General features: G+C 44.1%; 1 protein-coding gene across 6 annotated transcripts in view; it reads right to left on the minus strand.

The window, feature by feature from the left end:
• Positions 1-4,270: 4,270 nt before the first annotated feature.
• ZNF146 (zinc finger protein 146) overlaps positions 4,271-20,339 on the minus strand; it is a 30,134-nt gene continuing 14,065 nt past the window's right edge. For 3 of the 6 annotated variants that reach the window (XM_004089191.3, XM_004089188.3, XM_030820076.1), the window contains one exon: positions 4,274-7,364. In XM_004089191.3, the coding sequence (XP_004089239.1) occupies positions 5,723-6,601 (879 nt within the window). In that variant the 5' untranslated portion in view covers positions 6,602-7,364 and the 3' untranslated portion in view covers positions 4,274-5,722. Of the gene's footprint in view, positions 7,365-12,356; positions 12,373-20,339 lie in introns of those variants that run through there. The other 3 variants (XM_004089187.2, XM_004089193.2, XM_030820077.1) reach the window with 2 other exon arrangements.

Genomic DNA, 20,339 nt, shown 5'->3' on the forward strand with positions numbered 1-20,339 from the left:
ACCATGTTGGCCAGGCTGGTCTCCAGCTCTTGATCTCATGATCCACCCACCTCAGCCCTCTAAAGTGCTGGGATTACAGGCGTGAGCCACTGTGCCCAGAAATTTGCTCATTTTTAATAGGTTATTCTTTATTTTTTTTGAAATGGAGTCTCGCTCTGCCACCCAGGCTGGAGTTCAATAGCTTGATCTTGCCTCACTGCAACCTCCACCTCCCATGTTCAGTCATTCTCTTGCCTCAGCCTCCCAAGTAGCTGAGACTACAGGCATGCACCATCACATCTGGCTTTTTTTCTTTTTTTTTTTTTTTTTTTTGAGACGGAGTCTTGCTCTGTTGCCCAGGCTGCAGTGCAGTGGCGCAATCTCGGCTCACTGCAAGCTCCGCCTCCCGGGTTCACGCCATTCCCCTGCCTCAGCCTCTCCGAGTAGCTGGGACTACAGGCGCCTGCCACCACGCCCAGCTAATTTTTTTGTATTTTTAGTAGAGACGGGGTTTCACCGTGGTCTCGATCTCCTGACCTCGTGATCCGCCCGCCTCGGCCTCCCAAAGTGCTGGGATTACAAGCGTGAGCCACCGCGCCCGGCCACATCTGGCTAATTTTTATGTTTAGTAGAGACAAGTTTTCACCATGTTGGCCAGGATGGTCTTGAACTCCTGACCTCAGGTGATCCGCCTGCCTCGGCCTCCCAAAGTGCTGGGATTACAGGCGTGAGCCACCGTGCCTGGCCCAGATAGATGATTTCTAAATATTTTCTCCCATTCTGCATGTTGAATCTCAGTTTCTTGATAGTGTCTGATACACAAAGTTTTAAATGTCGACAAAATCCAATTTTTCCACTTTTGTTGTTTCTGCTTAAACTGTTGGTATTATATTTACAAAATCATTGCCAAATCTAAGCTCATGAAGATTTACTCCTATGTTCCTATGTTTTCTTCCAAGAGTTTATCTCTTATGTTTAGGTCTTTGGACAATTTTGAGTTAATTTTTGTATATGGTGTGAAGCAAGAGTCCAAATACATCTTTATACCTCAATTGTCCCAGCTTCTTTTTTTTTTTTTTTGACACTCTTCTTGCCAGGCTGGAGTGCAGTGGCACAATCTCAGCTCACTGCAACCTCCACCTCCTGGGTTTAAGCAATTCTCCTAGCTCAGCCTCCCAAAGTACTGGGATGATAGGCGTCCACCACTACGCCCAGGTAATTTTTTGTATTTTTAGTAGACAGGGTTTCACCACGTTGGCCAGGCTGATCTTGAACTCCTGACCTCAGGTGATCCACCCACCTCAGCTTCACAAAGTGCTAGGATTACAGGCGTGAGCCACTGTGCATGGCCCCGACACTTTTTTTTTTTTTAATAGAGTCTTGCTCTTGTCACCCAGGCCAGAGTTCAATGGCACGATCTCGGCTCACTGCAACCTCTGCCTCCTGGGTTCAAGCGATTCTCCTGCCTTAACCTCCCAAGTAGCTGGGATTACTGACCCCCGCTACCACACCTGGCTAATTTTTGTATTTTTAGTACAGGCCGGGTTTTGCCATGCTGGCCAGGCTGGTCTCGAACTCCTGACCTTGTGATCCGCCCACCTCGGCCTCCCAAAGTGCTGGGATTACAGGCGTGAGCCACTACCCCCGACATCATTTTTTTTTTTCTTGGGATGGAGTCTTGCTCTGTCGCCCAGGCTGCAGTGCAGTGGCGCAATCTCGGCTCACTGCAAGCTCCGCCTCCCGGGTTCACGCCATTCTCCTGCCTCAGCCTCTCCGAGTAGCTGGGACTACAGGCGACCGCCACCACGCCCGGCTAATTTTTTTGTATTTTTAGTAGAGACAGGGTTTCGCCGTGGTCTCGATCTCCTGACCTCGTGATCCGCCCGCCTCGGCCTCCCAAAGTGCTGGGATTACAAGCGTGAGCCACCGCGCCCGGCCCGTCATTTTTTAAGGGAATTATTCTTTCCTCCATTAAGTAAGTTCGGCATTCTAGTTGAAAATCAGTTGCCCACAGTATATCAATTGATTTGTGTTGGTATAACAGAATACCTGAGTCTGGTTAACGTATAAGGAACAGGAACATATTGGTACACAGTTCTGGAGGCTGGGAAGTCCACAATTGAGAGACTGACATCCGGCAAGGGCCTTCTTGTTATGTTATCCCATGGAGGAAGGACAAGAGAGAGCAAGTGGGGACAAAACTTGCCCTTTTATCATGACACCAATCCTACTCATGAAAGTGGAGAATTCATGGACATCTTTTTTTTTCTTTTTTTTTTTGAGATGCAGTCTCATTCTGTCTCCCAGGCTGGAGTGCAGTGGCACGGTCTTGGCTCACTGCAAACCTCTGCCTCCTGAGTTGGAGCAATTCTCCTGCCTCAGCCTCCCAAGTAGCTGGGATTACAGGTGTGTGCCACTACACCCGGCTAATTTTTGTAATTTTAGTAGAGACAGGGTTTCGCCATGTTGGCCAGGCTGGTATTGAACTCGTGACCTCAGGCGATCCACCCGCCTCGGCCTCCCAGAGTGCTGAGATTACAGGTGTGAGCCACCACGCCCAGCCCCTTCATGGTCATTTTAAGGGTCTCAACCTTTCATGCCATTACCATGGCAATTAAATTTCAACATGAGTTTTGGGTGGGACATTCAACTCATAGCATTTGCGGACTCTCAATTCTCTTCCCACTGATCTATGTCTCCATCCTTGTGTTTTTCCTCCTGGTTTTGTTTTCAACAGGGTCTCTGTCACCCGGGCTGCAATACAGTGGTGCAGTCTCATGGCTGACTGCAGCCTCAAACTCCTGGGCTCAAGTGATCCTCCCAGCTCACCCTCCCAAGTGGCTGGGACTACAGATGTGTGCCACATGCCCAGCTAGATCATCTCTAGATTAGTCATGATACCTAATACAATGTAAATGCTATCCAAATAGTTGTATATTAACATTTGTATTTTCAAAATTGTTGTGTATTTTAAACACTTTCCATCCAGGGTTCGTTGATTAATGGATGCAGAGCCCATGGATACAGAGGGCCAACTGTATCATAAAGACAACACCTTAAAATGTGAAATATATGTGCAAACAGGGAAAGCAGAGAAAAAGATGGGGTACATCATATTAGAAAGGACAGATTCCTTTAGACATTTAAGTATCTTAATTCCTCCAAAAAGGCTAAAAGATACAGTGATGCAGTGCCATCTAAGGAGTTTTTTCTTTAAGGTTTCAAAATCAAGCTCAAATGCTGTGTATTATTGACATTCACCATTATTCAAGAAAACCTTTAATAATATTCTTTATATTATAATGTGATGAAAGAATAGCCATTTTTCTCATACCCGTCCCATTCTCTCTCTGTAACAGCAGTGGGAGGAGTGACAGAGCTCGCAGGTTAACAGACACGCAGGTGTTGGCATCTAATGCACTGAACTGTGGAAGTTATGAGGAGTTGTTTTCTTAAACATAAAATTAGCCGGACATGGTGACTCATACCTGTAATGGCAGCACTTGAGCAGGCCATGGAGAATCACTTCACCCCAGGAGTTTGAGACTAATCTGGGCAATATACGGAGACCCCATCCCCCCCCACTTTTTTTAAATTAGCACAGCATAGTGGTGCGTGCCTGTAGTCCCAGCTACTTGGGAGGCTGAGGTGGGAGGACTGCTTGAGCCCAGTAGGCAGAGGAGATTGCAGTAAGCCAAGATCCTGTCATGGTATTCTGGCCTGGGCAACAGAGCAAGATGGGGAAAAAAAAAAAAGATTATCAAAAATTTAATATTTAATGCACGTTTCCCATGGAAATATGCAGGAGAGGAAAACTGACATTCCAAAATCAGCCTGAAAAAGACCAATTACATGAAGCCTGTGCATGTATGTTTAAGAAAAAAAGTTTTCTAAGCTCATTCTGCAAAATGTTAGAAATATGAAGACAGAGATCATATAGTGCAGCGGTCCCCAATCTTTTTGGTACCAGGGACCTGTTTCATGGAAGACAATTTTTCCACAGACGGTTTGTGGGGGTAGAGGAATGGGGATGGAATGTTTTCACGATGAAACTGTTCCACCTCAGATCATCAGGCATTACATTCTCATAAGAAGCACACAACCTAGATTCCTCACACACAGTTCCCAATAGGGTTCGTGCTCCTATGAGAATCTAATGCCACCACTGATCTGGCAGGTGGAGCTCAGGTGGCAATGCTGGCTCACCCGCCACTCACCTCCTGCCATGCAGCTGGGGGGAGCTGGGGACCCCGATATAGTGTGTATACCATGTTAAAATAATTAAAACAGATTTGGATTGTGCTGTCATTTTAAATTTTAATAAAATAGATTAATTTCATATTACACAGAGAGCAAGTCCATCCATTCATCCGTGATAAAATTTTAGAAATATTTTCTATAAAATGTTTAGTATTTGATTGGAAATGAATCCAGTAAAACATTACTTCCACAGATACAGCATTCCCATCCTCACTCCCATTCCTATTTTGAGAAATTTTAAAAATACAGAAAAGTACAAAAAATAAGACAAGATATCCCTATACCACAATCCAGAATCAATCAGTATCTTCTTATATTTACTTGAAGTCTTTTGAAAGAGAAGTGGATGTTTATATAAAAAGCTCAAGTCCCCTTTAACCAATACCCATCCCACCTCCCACACTCATTACTTTCCCTTCTCCACTCTTCACAGGTGACCACTATCAAGAGTTTGGTCTGTATCCTTCCAATCCATTTCAAAAACATGTACATACATATATGCATCCATTACCAATAGATAGTACTGAGTTTTGTGAGGAAACTTTTAATTCAAATTTACAAAAAATCATTGTACTATCTGCATCATTCTGCAACTTGACCCCCCTCAACAATTTTGGGATCTTTCTGTTAATACATGTGGATTTCATTTGTTGCATTTTACAGATATATAGTATTACATAAGAATTTCCCATATTGTTCGTGATGGGCTTTCTCAGTTGTTCCTAATTTTTGGCTACTACAAATCAAGCCACAGTAAATATCCTAGTGTGTATTTCCTGAGCATTCATACTCACAAGCAGAACTGCTAAGTATTTCTCAAGTTGTTCCAAGGAATGTTTCCCTATTCCCAAGGTCATATGCATTTTAGTATATAGCTTTTCCTTATTTCTGTTTTTAATCTCTGGATTCACTTTTGTGTATAGTTCATGGTCTACTTTTCCCACTTGGAGAACAAACTACCTCCACTTAAAAAAAATAGTTCCATTATTTCCTCACTTCCGGATGCCACCTGCATCATATTCCAAATTCTAATAAATGCATAGGTCTTTTTTTGAAATCTCTTCTGCTCTGTTGAATCAATACCACAGGAGTCTTAATATTAGTTGTAGATGACCATGTCATCTATTTTTGTCTGTTCCTTTCCAATATTTACAATTTATTTTTCTTGTTACTGGCGAAGATCTCCAGATCTACGGTGGTAGCAATAAAAAACAGGCCTCCATTTTCTGTTCCCATTTTTAGTGAAAATGTGCCTAAACTTTCACCACTACCTCTGCTGCAGGTTTCTCTGCTGGACATAGGCTTTTAATCATATGCATGTCTCTCTCTTCAGTACAAATTTTCTGGTGTCCCTTAGGTTTTTAGTACTTGTTAACGTTAACCTCATTCGTGGTGCTTTGCTTCAGAAGGATTATTTCTGGGGCATGATGAGGCGCAAATCTCTAATGAAAGCTTTCCCGCTTTCAAGGCGTTCATGGGATTTTTAGTGAGTATGAATTTTCTGGTGTCTAATGTGGTGTGACTTCTGGCTGAAAGCTTTCCCACATTCACTGCACTGATAAGGCTTCTTACCTGTGTGTATTCTCAAATGCAGAGCAAGGGTTGAGAACTGAGAGAAAGCTTTCCCACATTCATTACAACCATAGGGCTTCTCCCCTGTATGGCTTCTCACATGCACAGTGAGAGATGAGCTCTGAGAGAAGGCTTTCCCACAAACATTGCATTCGTAAGGTTTATCACCTGAATGAATCCTCACATGTACAATAAGTGATGTTCGCTGAGAGAAGGCTTTTCCACATTCGTTACATTCATAGGGTTTCTCTCCAGTGTGAATGTTCTGATGTTTTATGAGGTACTTCTTCTGGCCAAAGGCTGTTCCACATTCACTACATTTAAAAGGCTTCTCTCCAATATGGATTTTCTCATGCTCAGTAAGGTTGGATTTGCCACTGAAGGTTTTTCCACACTCCTTACATACAAAGGGCTTCTCTCCTGTGTGAGTTCTCTGGTGTCTGATGAGGTTTGACTTCTGAATGAAAGCTTTCCCGCAATCTTTACACTCAAAAGGTTTTTCTCCAGTGTGAATTTTCTGGTGCGTAAGGAGGTTTTCCTTCTGGCTAAAGGATTTTCCACATTCATTACATTCGAAAAGCTTCTCACCCGTATGGGTGTTCTGATGTTTAATGACATACTGCTTTTGGCTAAAGGCTTTTCCACACTCGTTACATTCAAAAGGTTTCTCTCTCGTGTGAAAATGCTCATGCTCAGTGAGGTTTGACTTGTGGCTGAAGACTTTCCCACATACCTTACAGGCAAAGGGGTTTTCCCCACTGTAAATTCTCTGCTGGCTGAGGTGTGACATCTGAATGGAAGCTTTCCCACATTCACAAGGTTTCTCTCCAGTAAAAATTTCTTGATGAGTGAGGATTTACTTTTGGCTGAAGATATTTCCACATCTCTTACATTTATAAGGCTTCTCTGTGTATGATCTCCCAAATACGGAGTAAGGGATAAGGTTCGAGAGGAAGTGTTATCATACTCAGTACATTCAATGCTTTCTCTCCAGAAAAATTTTCTAATATTCAATGAAGTATTGCTACCTTCACTGGTTTCTCTCCAGCATGAATTTTCTGCTTCTCAATGAGATTGTCATCTAGCTAAGGGCTTGTCAATACTCCTTAGAAGCACGGGGTTTCTCTTCAGCATGACTTCCACGTTCGACGAAATGCAACATATGAATAACAGTTGCCCCACATTCAGTAAATTCATAGGGTTTCTCTCCAGTATGAACACTCTGGTAACAGATGAGGTACAAACGTTTTAAACCAAAGGCATTTACACTTAAAGGGGGTTAATACCATAAGGAGTAAGCTGTGGTAGAGAAGCTCCCAACTAAGTCCCTTGATGATTCTTTCCTACACAACCTCCCTCATGATTTCAGTCCAGGTTGTGTTTCAAACTCAAAACTTCAAAAATGTGTGGCCTTAAAACAAATAAGATCTGAGAACAGAGGAAGTATTTTTTCTTATATTCAATGCTTTTTCTCAGTCTTTCCTGGAGATGGATCAATGTGCCTCCCAAGTCCTGGTGCCTCTCTATCTGTGCATCATCTTCTCAGGCTTCTTCTAAAATGGAGTACAAAGAACCACAGCACAAAGGAGTTAATTCATAAAGTGCCCAGAACCATGGCTGCCATATGGTAAGCCCTTCATCTTACCATTGTATTACCATCACTTTTATTTGTTAATTTTCCCATTACTAGCAATAAAATTTTTTGAAATTAACTCTGGTAGCACATCTCCCAATATGAAAATAATCTATATTATTAATGCTTCCAACTAAATTATGAGAAGGGAACCCTACTTGAGGTGATCTAGGTAGAAAATTAACATTCATGGGTCCACAAAACTGAGAGTACTCTTGAAAAATAATCTTTCCATTTCAGAATTTAGCAAGTTGTAAACAAATAATGAAGAATTGCCAAATAGAAGAAAAAGATAACTACATAAAAATTAGAAAGTCTACCTGGGATGCTAAGGAAGAAAAATAATGTTCATATTTCTTTCTTCTTTTTTTTTTTTTTGGAGACAGAATTTCACTCCTTATCCAGGCTGGAGTGCAGTGGTGTGATCTCGGCTCACTGCAACCTCCACCTACTGGGTTCAAGCAATTCTCCTGCCTCAGCCTCCTGAGTAACTGGGATTACAGCTGTGCGCCACCACACCTGGCTAAATAATGCTCATCTTTCTAAGAAAAGGAATAGATCAACCAACAAGTGCTTCCTCCCAAAACCCCATTAAAATGATAAGAAAGGGGAAAATGGTACAAATTCCCTTATTCAAAAGGAATAAAGGATGGTGGCTGAAAAAAAAGTGTAAGGAACAGTTGAACACACACTGTTCAGTCATGAGAACAAAGGACTGGCCACACCTTCATATGAAATGGAAGTTTATCCCCTGCAGAATTTTAGAGCTCAGGGGCATTCAGCAAATGAGATGACAGGAATAAGCTGCTATACGGAAATCAGAGATTAAACCCACATATATGTTAAGACCCGCAGCACCATTCTGCAGCTGAAGACAAAAGATGCTGGCTGGCCGGGCACAGTGGCTCACGCCTGTAATCCCAGCACTTTGGGAGGCCAAGATGGGTGGATCACGAGGTCAGGAGATCGAGACCATCCTGGCTAACACAGTGAAACCCCATCTCTACTAAAAATACAAAAAATTAGGCAGGCATGGTGGCAGGCGCCTGTAGTCCCAGCTACTCGGGAGGCTAAGCCAGGAGAATGGCAGGAACCCGGGAGGCAAAGCTTGCAGTGAGCAGAGATCACGCCACTGCACTCCAGCCTGGGTGACAGAGCGAGACTCCGTCTCCAAAAAAAAAAAAAAAAATGCTGGCAACCAGGTATATATACCTACAGGCAGGATACGAGAGGATCCTTCTCTGGAGAAACTGAAAGGCCCACAATAAACTTCATTAGCAGCCTGGCCAACACGGCAAACCCCCATCTCTACTAAAAATACAATAAATTAGCCTGGTGTGGTGGTGCACACCTGTAGTCCCAGCTGTTTGGGAGGCTGAGGCATGAGAATCGCATGAACCTGGGAGGCACAGGTTGCAGTGACCTGAGATCGTGCCACTGCACTCCAACTCCAGCCTGGGTGACACAGAGAGACTGTCGCAAAAACAAAACAAACCAACCAAACAAACAAAACCTCATTAAGATGCCCCTCCACTTGTATTCATATTTCATTGGCTAAAACAAAGGACTTGGCCATGGCTGAGTTCACTGGAGTCAGACAATATAATCCTTCTGCAAGATGGAGACCAATGGTTCACTAAGCATTTCCCTTTTCAGCCAATGAAGGATACAAGCACCCAGGCACAAAAGAGCTTACGATCACCTTTTAGTGAGCTGTTAACAAATATTCCACTAACCCCACTAACATGAAAGACATCAAAATCAAGAGCAAAAAGCTATGAGGAAATAAAGGCAAGGCCCAGCAAACAACACTAAAACCAATCAGGAATAGGTAGAAGATATTTTGTGAAAGACGATCAGGGTTTTTGTAAGCAAGAAATGGAAAGAAAAGTTCCCTTAGAAATTAAGATTGTCACAGAGGGAGGGAAAAAAAGATAAGAGCATATCCATATTTATCAATAACAAGTCACCTTGTTCCAGAAGGCATGGCTTGCCTCGCCCCAGCAAACTCAGGCATGGCTGGGTGCTCACTTGGCAGATAAAATAGGATCATAAATGACAAGTGTCAATTCAAGGTAGAAGTTTCAATGGCAAATTCAGAGGATACACCAAGGAAACATAAAAGCTGAGTAAAAGAAGTTCCAAAAAAAGAAAACTCATTAGAGGAAATATTCAAAGAATAAAAAAACTGCCTCTACTCTAAGTCAAAGGGCCCACTTGAGTAAGAATAAGACCCATACCTAGACACATTACCGTGACATTTTAACACAGAAAATATGGAGGTTATAAATGTTTTCAGAAAGAAAGAACAAGGCTGGACACAGTGGATCACACCTGTAATCCCAACACTTTGGGAGGCCAAGGTGGGAAAACCACTTGAGCCCAGGAATTCAAGACCAGGCTGGACAATATAGTGAGACCCTATCTCTACAGAAAAAAAAAAAAAAAAAAAAAAAAAAGTAAAGCGTTTCTGAGACCAAAAAGTCTGAGAAGAGGTGCTCAAAATATTCATTCAACAAATACTTGTCTCCTTACCATGTGCATGGTACAGTTCTAGGCTCTAGGGATAAATAGCATTGAACAAAATTGACAATATCCCCTGCTTTCATCAAGTTCACATTCTAGTGGACATGATATAAGAATAGAGATGGTTTGTTAAAAAGTACTCCGGGAGGCTGGGCGCGGTGGCTCACGCTTGTAATCCCAGCACTTTGGGAGGCCGAGGCAGGTGGATCACGAGGTCAGGAGATCGAGACCACGGTGAAACCCCGTCTCTACTAAAAATACAAAAAAAAAAAAAAAAATTAGCCGGGTGTGGTGGCGGGCGCCTGTAGTCCCAGCTACTCGGAGAGGCTGAGGCAGGAGAATGGCGTGAACCCGGGAGGCGGAGCTTGCAGTGAGCCGAGATCGTGCCACTGCACTCCAGCCTGGGCTACAGAGCAAGACTCCATCTCAAAAAAAAAAAAAAAAAAAAAAAAAAAGTACTCCGGGCACAGTGGCTCATGCCTGTAATCCCAACACTTTGGGAGACCAAGGCAGGAAGACCACTTGAGGTCAGGAGTTCGAGACCAGCCTGGCCAACATGGTGAAACCCTGTCTCTACTAAAAATAGAAAAATTAGCCAGGGCTGGGTGCAGTGGGTCACACCTGTAATGAAGACCAACACTTTGGGAGGCTGAGGTGGGCGGATCACCTGAGGTAAGGAGTTCAAGACCAGCCTGGCCAACATGGTGAAACCCTGTCTCTACTAAAAATACCAAAAAAAAAAAAAAAAAAAAAAAATTAGCTGGGCATGGTGGTGGGTGCCTGTAATTCCAGCTACAGGTAATTCCAGCTGAGGCAGGAGAACTGCTTGAACCCGGGAGGCGGAGGTTGCAGTGAGCTGAGATCACACCAATGCACTCCAGCCTGGGTGACAAAGTGAGACTCCATCTCAAAAAAAAAAAAAAGTTTTAAGTGTTATGGAAAAAAACGGAAGCAGTAGTTTTAATTTCAGATAGGATGAAATCTGACAAGGTAAGAATCATGTTAAGACATGAAGAAAATTAAGACAATGATCCTTACAGGTACATGGAGGAAGAGCTTTCTTTTTTTTCTTTGAGACAGAATTCCACTCTTGTTGCCCAGGCTGCAGTGCAGGGGCACCATCTCAGCTTACTGCAACCTCCACCACCCAGGTTCCAGCGATTCTCCTGCCTCAGCTACTCTCCCAAGTAGCTGGGATTACAGGCACATGCCATTACACCCAGCTACTTTTTTCAGTAGAGATGGGGTTTCACAATGTTGGTCAGGCTAGTCTCGAACTCCTGACCTCAGGTGATCCGCCTGCCTCAGCCTCCCAAAGTGCTGGGATTACAGGCATGAGCCACCGTACCCGGCCTGGAGGAAGAGCTTTCTAAGTAGAAATTAAACAAGTTCACAGACCCGGAAGAAGATCCTGCCGAGCTTCAGTGACAGCCATACTTATCAAACATGATGTCCTTCAAGTCTTTCTTTGGCTTAGCCTGACCCCCTCCTACTTTATTTTTTTTAGAGACAGGGTCTCACTTTTGCCCACGCTGGAGCACGGTGGCACAGTCATAGCTCAGTAGAGCCTCAAATTCCTGGGCTCAAAGTGATCCTTCTCCCCAGGTTCCTGAGTAGCTAGGACGACAGGCATAGGCCACCATCCCCCGCTACTTTTAACAACTTTTTGTAGAGGGCCGGGCGCGGTGGCTCACGCTTGTAATCCCAGCACTTTGGGAGGCCTAGGCGGGCGGATCACGAGGTCAGGAGATCGAGACCACGGTGAAACCCCGTCTCTACTAAAAATACAAAAAATTAGCCGGGCGTAGTGGCGGGCGCCTGTAGTCCCAGCTACTCGGAGAGGCTGAGGCAGGAGAATGGCGTGAACCCGGGAGGCGGAGCTTGCAGTGAGCCAAGATTGCGCCACTGCACTCCAGCCTGGACGACAGAACGAGACTGTCTCAAAAAAAAAAAAGAAAGAAAAAAAACCAACTTTTTGTAGAGATGGGGTTCTCATTATATGGCCCAGGCTAGTCTCCAACTCCTGGCCTCAAGCAATCTTACCTCCCCGTCTACCTAAATGCTGGGATTCCAGGTATGAGCTGATGTACCTGGTCACTATCTTTTAACCTTTTTAGAATCTATACATCTTCCTGGAAGTGGCTCCTAGAATGTGCTTTTTTTTTTTTTTTTTGGAGACAGAGTCTTGCTCTATACCTTAGGCTGGAATGCATGGCACCATCTTAGCTCACTGTAACCTCCACCTCTGAGGATCAAGCAATTCTCCTGCCTCAGTCTCCCAAGTAGCTGGGATTACAGGCCCATGCCACCACGGCCAGCTAATTTTTGTATTTTTAGTAGAGATGGGGTTTCGCCATGTTGGGTAGGCTGGTCTTGAACTCCTCACCTCAGATGATCTGCCTGCCTTGGCCTCCCAAAGTGCTGGGATTACAAGTGTGAGCCCCCACACCTGGCCAGAAAGAAAAGTTCAGATTTTTAAGAGACAGCAACCAGATGCAAAGCTTGAACCCTGACTACATTGTGGAATTTAAAAAAACTATGGAAGGCATTCTGGGGACAATTGGAAAAATGCGAACATAGACTGGGTAGTCTATAATATTAGGACAACATGGTTAATGTTCTAAGGTGTGAAATGGTTTTTGTCATATGGGGGAGCTTTTTTTTTTTTTTTTGAGACAGTCTTGCTGTGGCCCAGGCTGTGTGGGGAAAAGAAAGAGAGATCAGACTGTTACTGTGTCTGTGTAGAAAGAAGTAGACATAAGACACTCTACTTTGTTCTGTACTAAGAAAAATTCTTCTGCCTTGAGATGCTGTTAGTCTGTAACCCTACCCCCAACCCTGTGCTCACTAAAACGTGCTGTGGCAACTCAGGGTTAAATGGATCAAGGGCTGTGCAGGATGTGCTTTGTTAAACAAATGCTTGAAGGTAGCATGCTTGTTAAGAGTCATCACCACTCCCTAATCTCAAGTACCCAGAGACACAACACACTACAGAATGCCGCAGGGACCTCTGCCTAGAAAAGCCAGGTATTGTCCAAGGTTTCTCCCCACGTGATAGTCTGAAACATGGCCCCGTGGGAAGGGAAAGACCTGACCATCCCCCAGCCTGACACCCGTAAAGGGTCTGTGCTGAGGATTAGTAAAAAAGGAAGGCCTCTTTGCAGTTGAGGTAAGAGGAAGGCATCTGTCTCCTGCCCTTCCCTGGGCAATGGAATGTCTCCGTGTAAAGCCCGATTGTATATTCCATCTACTGAGATAGGGGGAAACCGCCTTAGGGCTGGAGGTGGGACATGCTGGCAGCAATACTGCTCTGTAAGGCATTGAGATGTTTATGTATATGCACATCAAAAGCACAGCACTTTTTTCTTTGCCTTGTTTATGATAGAGACATTTGTTCACGTTTTCCTGCTGACCTTCTCTCCACTATTACCCTACTGTCCTGCCACATCCCCCTCTCCAAGAAATGACCGATAATGATCAATAAATACCAAGGGAACTCAAGAGGCCGGTGCAGGTCCTCCCTATGTTGAACGCCGGTCCCCTGGGCGCATTTTTCTTTCTCTATACTTTGTCTCTGTGTCTCTTTCTTTTCCAAGTCTATCCTTCCACCTGACGAGAAACGCCCACAGGTGTGGAGGGGCAACCCACCCCTTCAGGCTGGTGTGCAGTGGCGTGATCTCAACTCACTGCAACCTCGGCCTCCTGGCTTCAAGTGATTCTCCCGCCTCAACCTCCCAAGTAGCTGGGATTACAGGCATGTGTCACCACACCTGACTAATTTTTGTATTTTTAGTAGAGACAGGGTTTCACTATGTTGGCCAGGCTGATCTTGAACTTCTGACATCTGGTGATCTGCCTGCGTCCACCTCCAAAAGTGCTGGCATTACAGGCGTGAGCCACCACGCCCGGCCGGGAGCTGCTTTTTTTGGTAGAAAATACGTATTTAATTTTTTAGAAGTAAAACATCATGATGCCTCAGCACACAAAACACACACATGGATACGGACATACAAAAGCGTGGCAAAATATTAATTACTGAATCCACGTGGTGGGTACATAAGAGATTGTTTTACTATTCCTTCAGCATTTGTTATATTTAAAAAATGTTCATATGAAAAAATAATTGAATGGCTGGGCATGGTGACTCACACCTGTAATCCCAGCACTTTGGAGCCAAGAGTTTAAGACAAGCCTGGCCAACATGGTGAAACCTCATCTCTACTAAAAATACAAAAAATTAGCTGGATGTGGTGGCACACTCCTATAATCCCAGCTACTCAAGAGGCTGTGACAGGAGAATCACTTGAACCCGGGAGGTGGAGGTTGTAGTGAGCCCAGATCGTGCCACTGCACTCCAGCCTGGGTGACAGAGGGAGACTATGTCTCGAAAAAAAAGAAAAAAGAACTGATCAGTATTTCCACACAAAAAATTCATAGATTATTTAACAGCAACTCATGTGTTCTCAAACTACTGATCAGAAAACTAAAACATGGACCTTCCTTTTAACAGGATTATAATGCAGACTATAGACGGCAAAATCTAAAACCATGTTTAAGGTATCATTTACTGAGAACTTGTAAGTTCCTCTGGAAAATATGAAGTAATGGACAAGTAGAGGGAAGATGAAAAAAGGCAGAAGTAACATTTTAATGAAAACTGAATTCAAGTTTATATAAGTAGTACCTACATAAGTAGAATATTTCATAATCAAAGGCCAATTCAAAAATTTTATAAAGAGAAATATGTTCATATTTGTAGTCACATAATTTGTATTTTTTTTTGAGATGGAGTCTCGCTCTGTTGCCCAGGCTGGAGTGCAGTCTGAGCTCATTGCAACCTCCGCCTCCCAGGTTCAACCGATTCTCCTGCCTCAGCCTCCCGAGTAGCTAGGATGATAGGCGTGCACCACCACACCCAGCTAGTTTTTGTATTTTTAATAGAAATGGGGTTTTACCATGTTGGCCAGGCCAGTTTCAAACTCTTGACCTCAGGTGATCTGCCTGCCTCGGCCTCCCAAAGTGTTGGAATTACAGGCGTGAACCACCGAGCCTGGCCTTTTTTTTTTCGTTTTAAATAAAAAAGATACGGGGTCTCGACATGTTGCCCAGGCTGGTCTAGAACTCCTAGGCTCAAGAGATCTGCCGCCTTGGCTACAGATGTGAGCCACCGTGCCTGGCCCTTTGTTCTCTATTAGAGAGCTTAGGGCCCGGCACGGTGGCTCACGCTTGTAATCCCAGCACTTTGGGAGGCCGAGGCGGGCGGATCACGAGGTCAGGAGATCGAGACCACAGTGAAACCCTGTCTCTACTAAAAATACAAAAAATTAGCCAGGCGTGGTGGTGGGCACCTATAGTCCCAGCTACTCGGGAGGCTGAGGCAGGAAAATGGCGTGAACCCAGGAGGCGGAGCTTGCAGTGAGCCGAGATTGCGCCACTGCACTCCAGCCTGGGCGACAGAGCTTAGTGTGTCTTTTTAAGGCTTGACTGATCCTATTACAAAGACCATGGGAAAAGAAATAATACAGAAATAACATAAAACTGGTCTGAGGTAATCTCTGCATCTGAAAATAACAGGATGAAAATTTTAATTTGGGTAGCATTCTGACACAATGAGAATGAAATTAGACAGCTGTCTGTCCCATAAACAGGTAAAGCTGTGTAAGGCAAGACAGAAATTCTGGAGACGCCAAAATAAGAATTGATATTATAGTTAATTCTAACTTAAGAATGAGTCCGGGTGTAGTGGCTCCCGCCTGTAATCCTAGCACTTTGAGAGGCTCAGGCGGGCAGATCACTTGAGGTCAGGAGTTTGAGACCAGCCTGGCCAACATGATGAAAACTGGTTACCAAAAAAATACAAAAAATTAGCCGGGTGTGGTGGTGGGCGCCTGTAGTCCCAGCTACTCAGGAGGCTGAGGCAGGAGAATCACTGAAACCTGGGAGGCAGAGGCTGCGGTGAGCCACGATGGCATCACTGCACTCCAACCTGGACAACAGAGTGAAACTATATCCCAAAAAAAAGAAGAAATATTTATTCTTCTAAAATTGTAGACAACATCTCTATCAACCTCCTTTTCTTCTTTTTTTTTTTTTTGAGATAAGAGTTTCGCTCTCGTTGCCCATGCAGGAGTGCAATGGTGCAATCTCGGGTCACTGCAACCTCTGCCTCCCAGATTCAAGCAATTCTCTGGCCTCAGCCTCCTGAGTAGCCGGGATTACAGGTGTGTGCCACCATGACCAGGTAACTTTTGTATTTTTAGTAGAGACAGGGTTTTTCCACGTTGGTCAGGCTGGTCTCGAACTCTCAGCCTCAAGCGATCTACCCGCCTCAACCTCCCAAAGTGCTGGGATTACAGGTGTAAGCCATCGCGCCTGGCTCTCTACTTTTTATCTGTTAAAGAGAAAAAAATGTTAAGAGTAGGAAGTAGTTATAATTCTAATGTCATATGAGAAAGGATCTGAGTAGGCAGCTGCCATTACTCTTCTAAGAAAGAGCCCTTTTTTATCTATTTATTTATTTTTAAAAACTGAGATAGGTTATTGGCCAGGCGCGGTGGCTCATGCCTGTAATCCTAGCACTTTGGGAGGCCGAGGTGGGTGGATCATGAGGTCAGGAGCTCGAGACCAGCCTGGCCAACATGGTGAAACCCCGTCTCTACTAAAAAAATACAAAAATTAGCTGGGCACGGGAGGCTGAGGCAGGAGAATCGCTTGAACCCAGGAGGCAGAGTCTGCAGTGAGCTGAGATCGTGCCACTGCACTCCAGCCTGGGGGACAGAGCGAGACTCCGTCTCAAAAAAATAATAATAAAAAATAAAATAATAATAATAAAAAAAAACAGAGTTCTTGCTCTGTTGCCGATGTGGGAATGCAGTGATTCAACCATAGCTCACTGCAGCCTTGCACCTCTGGGCTCAAGCGATCCTCCTGCCTCGGCCTTCAGGTAGCTGGGACTACAGATGTGTGCCACCACACCAGGCTAATTAAATAATTTTTTGTAGCGACAGGGTCTTGCTATGTTGCCTAGGCTGGTCTCAAGCAATCCTCTGACTTTGGCCTCCCAAAGTGCTGCGAATACAGGCGTGAGCCACTAAGCACGGCCAAGAAGAGCCCTTATTTACGGTGCTCTCCACAACCATAGGACAGCTTCAAGGGCTTCATCACAGCTCCTTGCATGCAATCATGGAATCCAGGAATGTTAACGCTGGTTGAAGGAAACTTCACGGACCCACTGACATCTCTGAATGATAGGGAATGTAGGGCTTAGCAAGAGACACCACCCTCGAATAAAGCAGCCTGTTAGTATAGCAGGACAGATGAGGGCACAATTTTCTTTTTTTTTTCCTACAGATTTCCTATCTCACTAAATGATAATCCACTTTCTTCCAGTTTTTCAAATCAAAACCTTGGACTCTTTTCTTACCCCACATAAAATCTGTAAGCTATTCCTTTAAACTATTTTAAAAATCAGGCTAGGCGTGGTGGCTAACACCTGTAATCCCAGCACTTTGGGAGGCCGAGGCAGGTGGATCACAAGGTCAGGAGATCGGGACCATCCTGCCCAACATGGTGAAAACTCATCTCTACTAAAAATACAAAAATTAGCCAGGCATGGTTGCATGCACCTATAGTCCCAGCTACTCAGGAGGCTGAGGCAGGAGAATCGCTTAAACCTGGGAGGTGGGATTGCAGTGAGCCTAGATCACGCCATTGTACTCCAGCCTGGGCAACAGAAAGTGACTCAGTCACATACACAAAAAAAATCTGATTACCTATCACTAAACTACCATCACTTTCTCACCCAGATTTCAGAGACAGATTTTTTCACCTAGAAATTTTTGAGACAGATCAGGAGTTTTCTTTTGGACTTGTTGCTTATGTCTGTTGATCATATGAATGAGTAGTCAAGTAGACAGCTGGATATAGAAGTCAGGAATCTAGGGAGATAGAAAATTGTGCCCTCTTGAACTTTAAAATTTGTTTTTTTTTTTTTTTTTTAAAGGCCTCCAATTAACCTTCTAGCCTTGGCCCCCTACATAGTTTATTTTCTATGCAAAAGACCTGATTATTCCTTTCAAAATGTAATTCTGATCTTATCATTCTTCTGCTCAAAGCCCTCTGATAGGCTGGGAGCAGTGGCTCACGCCTGTAATCCCAATACTTTGGGAGGCCAAGGCAGGTGCATCACTTGAGGCCAGGAGTTCGAGACCAGCCTGGCCAACATGGTGAAACCTCGTCTCTACTAAAAATACAAAAATTAGCCGGGTGTGGTGGCAGGCGCCTGTAATCCCAGCTACTTGGGAGGCTGAGGCAGGAGAACCGCTTGAACCTGGAAGGTGGAGGCTGCAGTGAGCCGAGACCACACCACTGTACTCCAGCCTGGGTGACAGAGCAAGACTCAGTCTCAAAAAAAGGAAAAGGAAAAGGAAAAGGAAGGAAGGCTGGCCCTCTGTTGGGTCTCCCAAATCACTCAGAATCAATGCTGAAACCCGTGATTTGACCTGTTACCTAACCACTGCTACTCTCATTCCCCTTTGCCCTCTCTCTTCCAGCCCATGGCCCTGATCACTGTTCTCTGAACAGGACAGCAAGCTTCTCCTGCCTTAGGGCTTTTAACACTTTTGTTCCTTCTGGCTAATGATCTTCCACCCAATACTGCACGCCCACTCTCACACTCTTCAGATCTTTTTTCAAATGGCATTCAGTGAGACCTTTCTCCACCAAGCTGATTTAAAATTACAACCCCAACTAGCCCTCTCTATGCCAGTCTTCCTTACTTTATTCTTTTCCATAGCACTTATCACTATCTGATAGTATATATTTTTTAAGTATTTACTCATTGTCTGTCTCCCCATTACAACATAGTCCCTAGGAGGAAGAAATTTTTGACAGTTTTGATAGCTGACATTTCCCTAGCATCAGAAATAGTACCTGATACATATCATGCAATAAATACTTGTAGGATGTGAATATATCAGCTTGGTAGAAACGTAAATGGGTTTACTTCTTTTGAGAGCAGTGTGCTTATCTCAATTAAATTTATAAACATAATTTTGAACCTCCATTCCACTTAAAAAGTAAATGCTATGTAGTTGTATCTGCATATTTCTGCAAAGCAATATAAACAAGTATACATACTTGTGTCTTCAATAGCAGAAGCCTGAAAACAACCTAAATGCCCATTAGTAGGAGACAGGTTAAAAAAATTATGTGTTAGCCAGGCGCAGTGGCTCAAACCTGTAATCCCAGCACTTTGAGAGGCCGAGACAGGCAGATCACTTGGGGACAGGAGTTGGAGACCAGCCTGGCCAACAAGGCAAAACCCCATCTCTACAAAAAATACAAAAATTAGCCAGGTGTGTTGGCACATGCCTGTAATCCCAGCTACTCGGGAGCCTGAGGCACAAGAATCACTTGACCCCAGGAGGCGGAGGTTGCAGTAAGCCAAGACTGTGCCACTGCACTGCCACCTGGGTGACAGAGCAAAACTGTCTCAAAAAAATGAAAACAAATAAATAAATAACAAATTATGTGTTGACAGAGAATTCTAAGAAAAAAACTTATGTACATAATAGAATATATACTATACCACCATTTATATGAAAAGGAAAAAGTAGGGCTTATATGTATACATATTTGCAGCACAGATATAATATACTGGCTTATTCCTAGGTTACCTCAAGGATATACGTGACACGCTTAAACATGACCACAACTTTGCAAAAAAACTGCAGGACTAACAGTCAGAGTTAAGAGGAGATTTTTTCGGGAGTCTGAGGCAGGAGGATCACTTCAGGCCAGGAAGCTGAGGCCACAGTGAGCTGTAATTGTGCCATACATATAGACCCACACACATAAAAGTATCAGAGGGAAAAACTGATTTCTAGGTCAACAACTTATGACAGAGGTACATGGGGGCAGAAGAAAGGGAGGCAGAGGAGTCCATGGATCTACAATGGCAGAGGTGAATGAGAAGACAATGGGAAGTGTGAGAACAGGTGTAAAATATAATTTTGAGGCATTCAGCCACCAGAAAGGATGAGAGAAGGTAGTAACAAAAAGGAACCTAAATATCAGACAATATGTAAGGTTTTACAAAGTATAAAGGACAATGTGTGAGGACAGGAAAAGGGATGTGGATGAAGAAGAACAGCCACCACAGTGGCAGCACAGACGAAGCAGGAAAGCTGACGTCAGAACAGCTTGAGCGCGGTGGCTCAAGCCTGTAATCCCAGCACTTTGGGAGGCTGAGGCGGGCAGATCATGAGGTCAGCAGATCGAGACCATCCTGGCTAACACGGTGAAACCCCGTCTCTACTAAAAATACAAAAAATTAGCCGGGCGTGTTGGCAGGCGCCTGTAGTCCCAG

The sequence above is a fragment of the Nomascus leucogenys genome, chromosome 10 (genome assembly GCF_006542625.1).
Source record: "Nomascus leucogenys isolate Asia chromosome 10, Asia_NLE_v1, whole genome shotgun sequence".
In the NCBI taxonomy this organism is placed as follows: Eukaryota; Metazoa; Chordata; class Mammalia; order Primates; family Hylobatidae; genus Nomascus; species Nomascus leucogenys.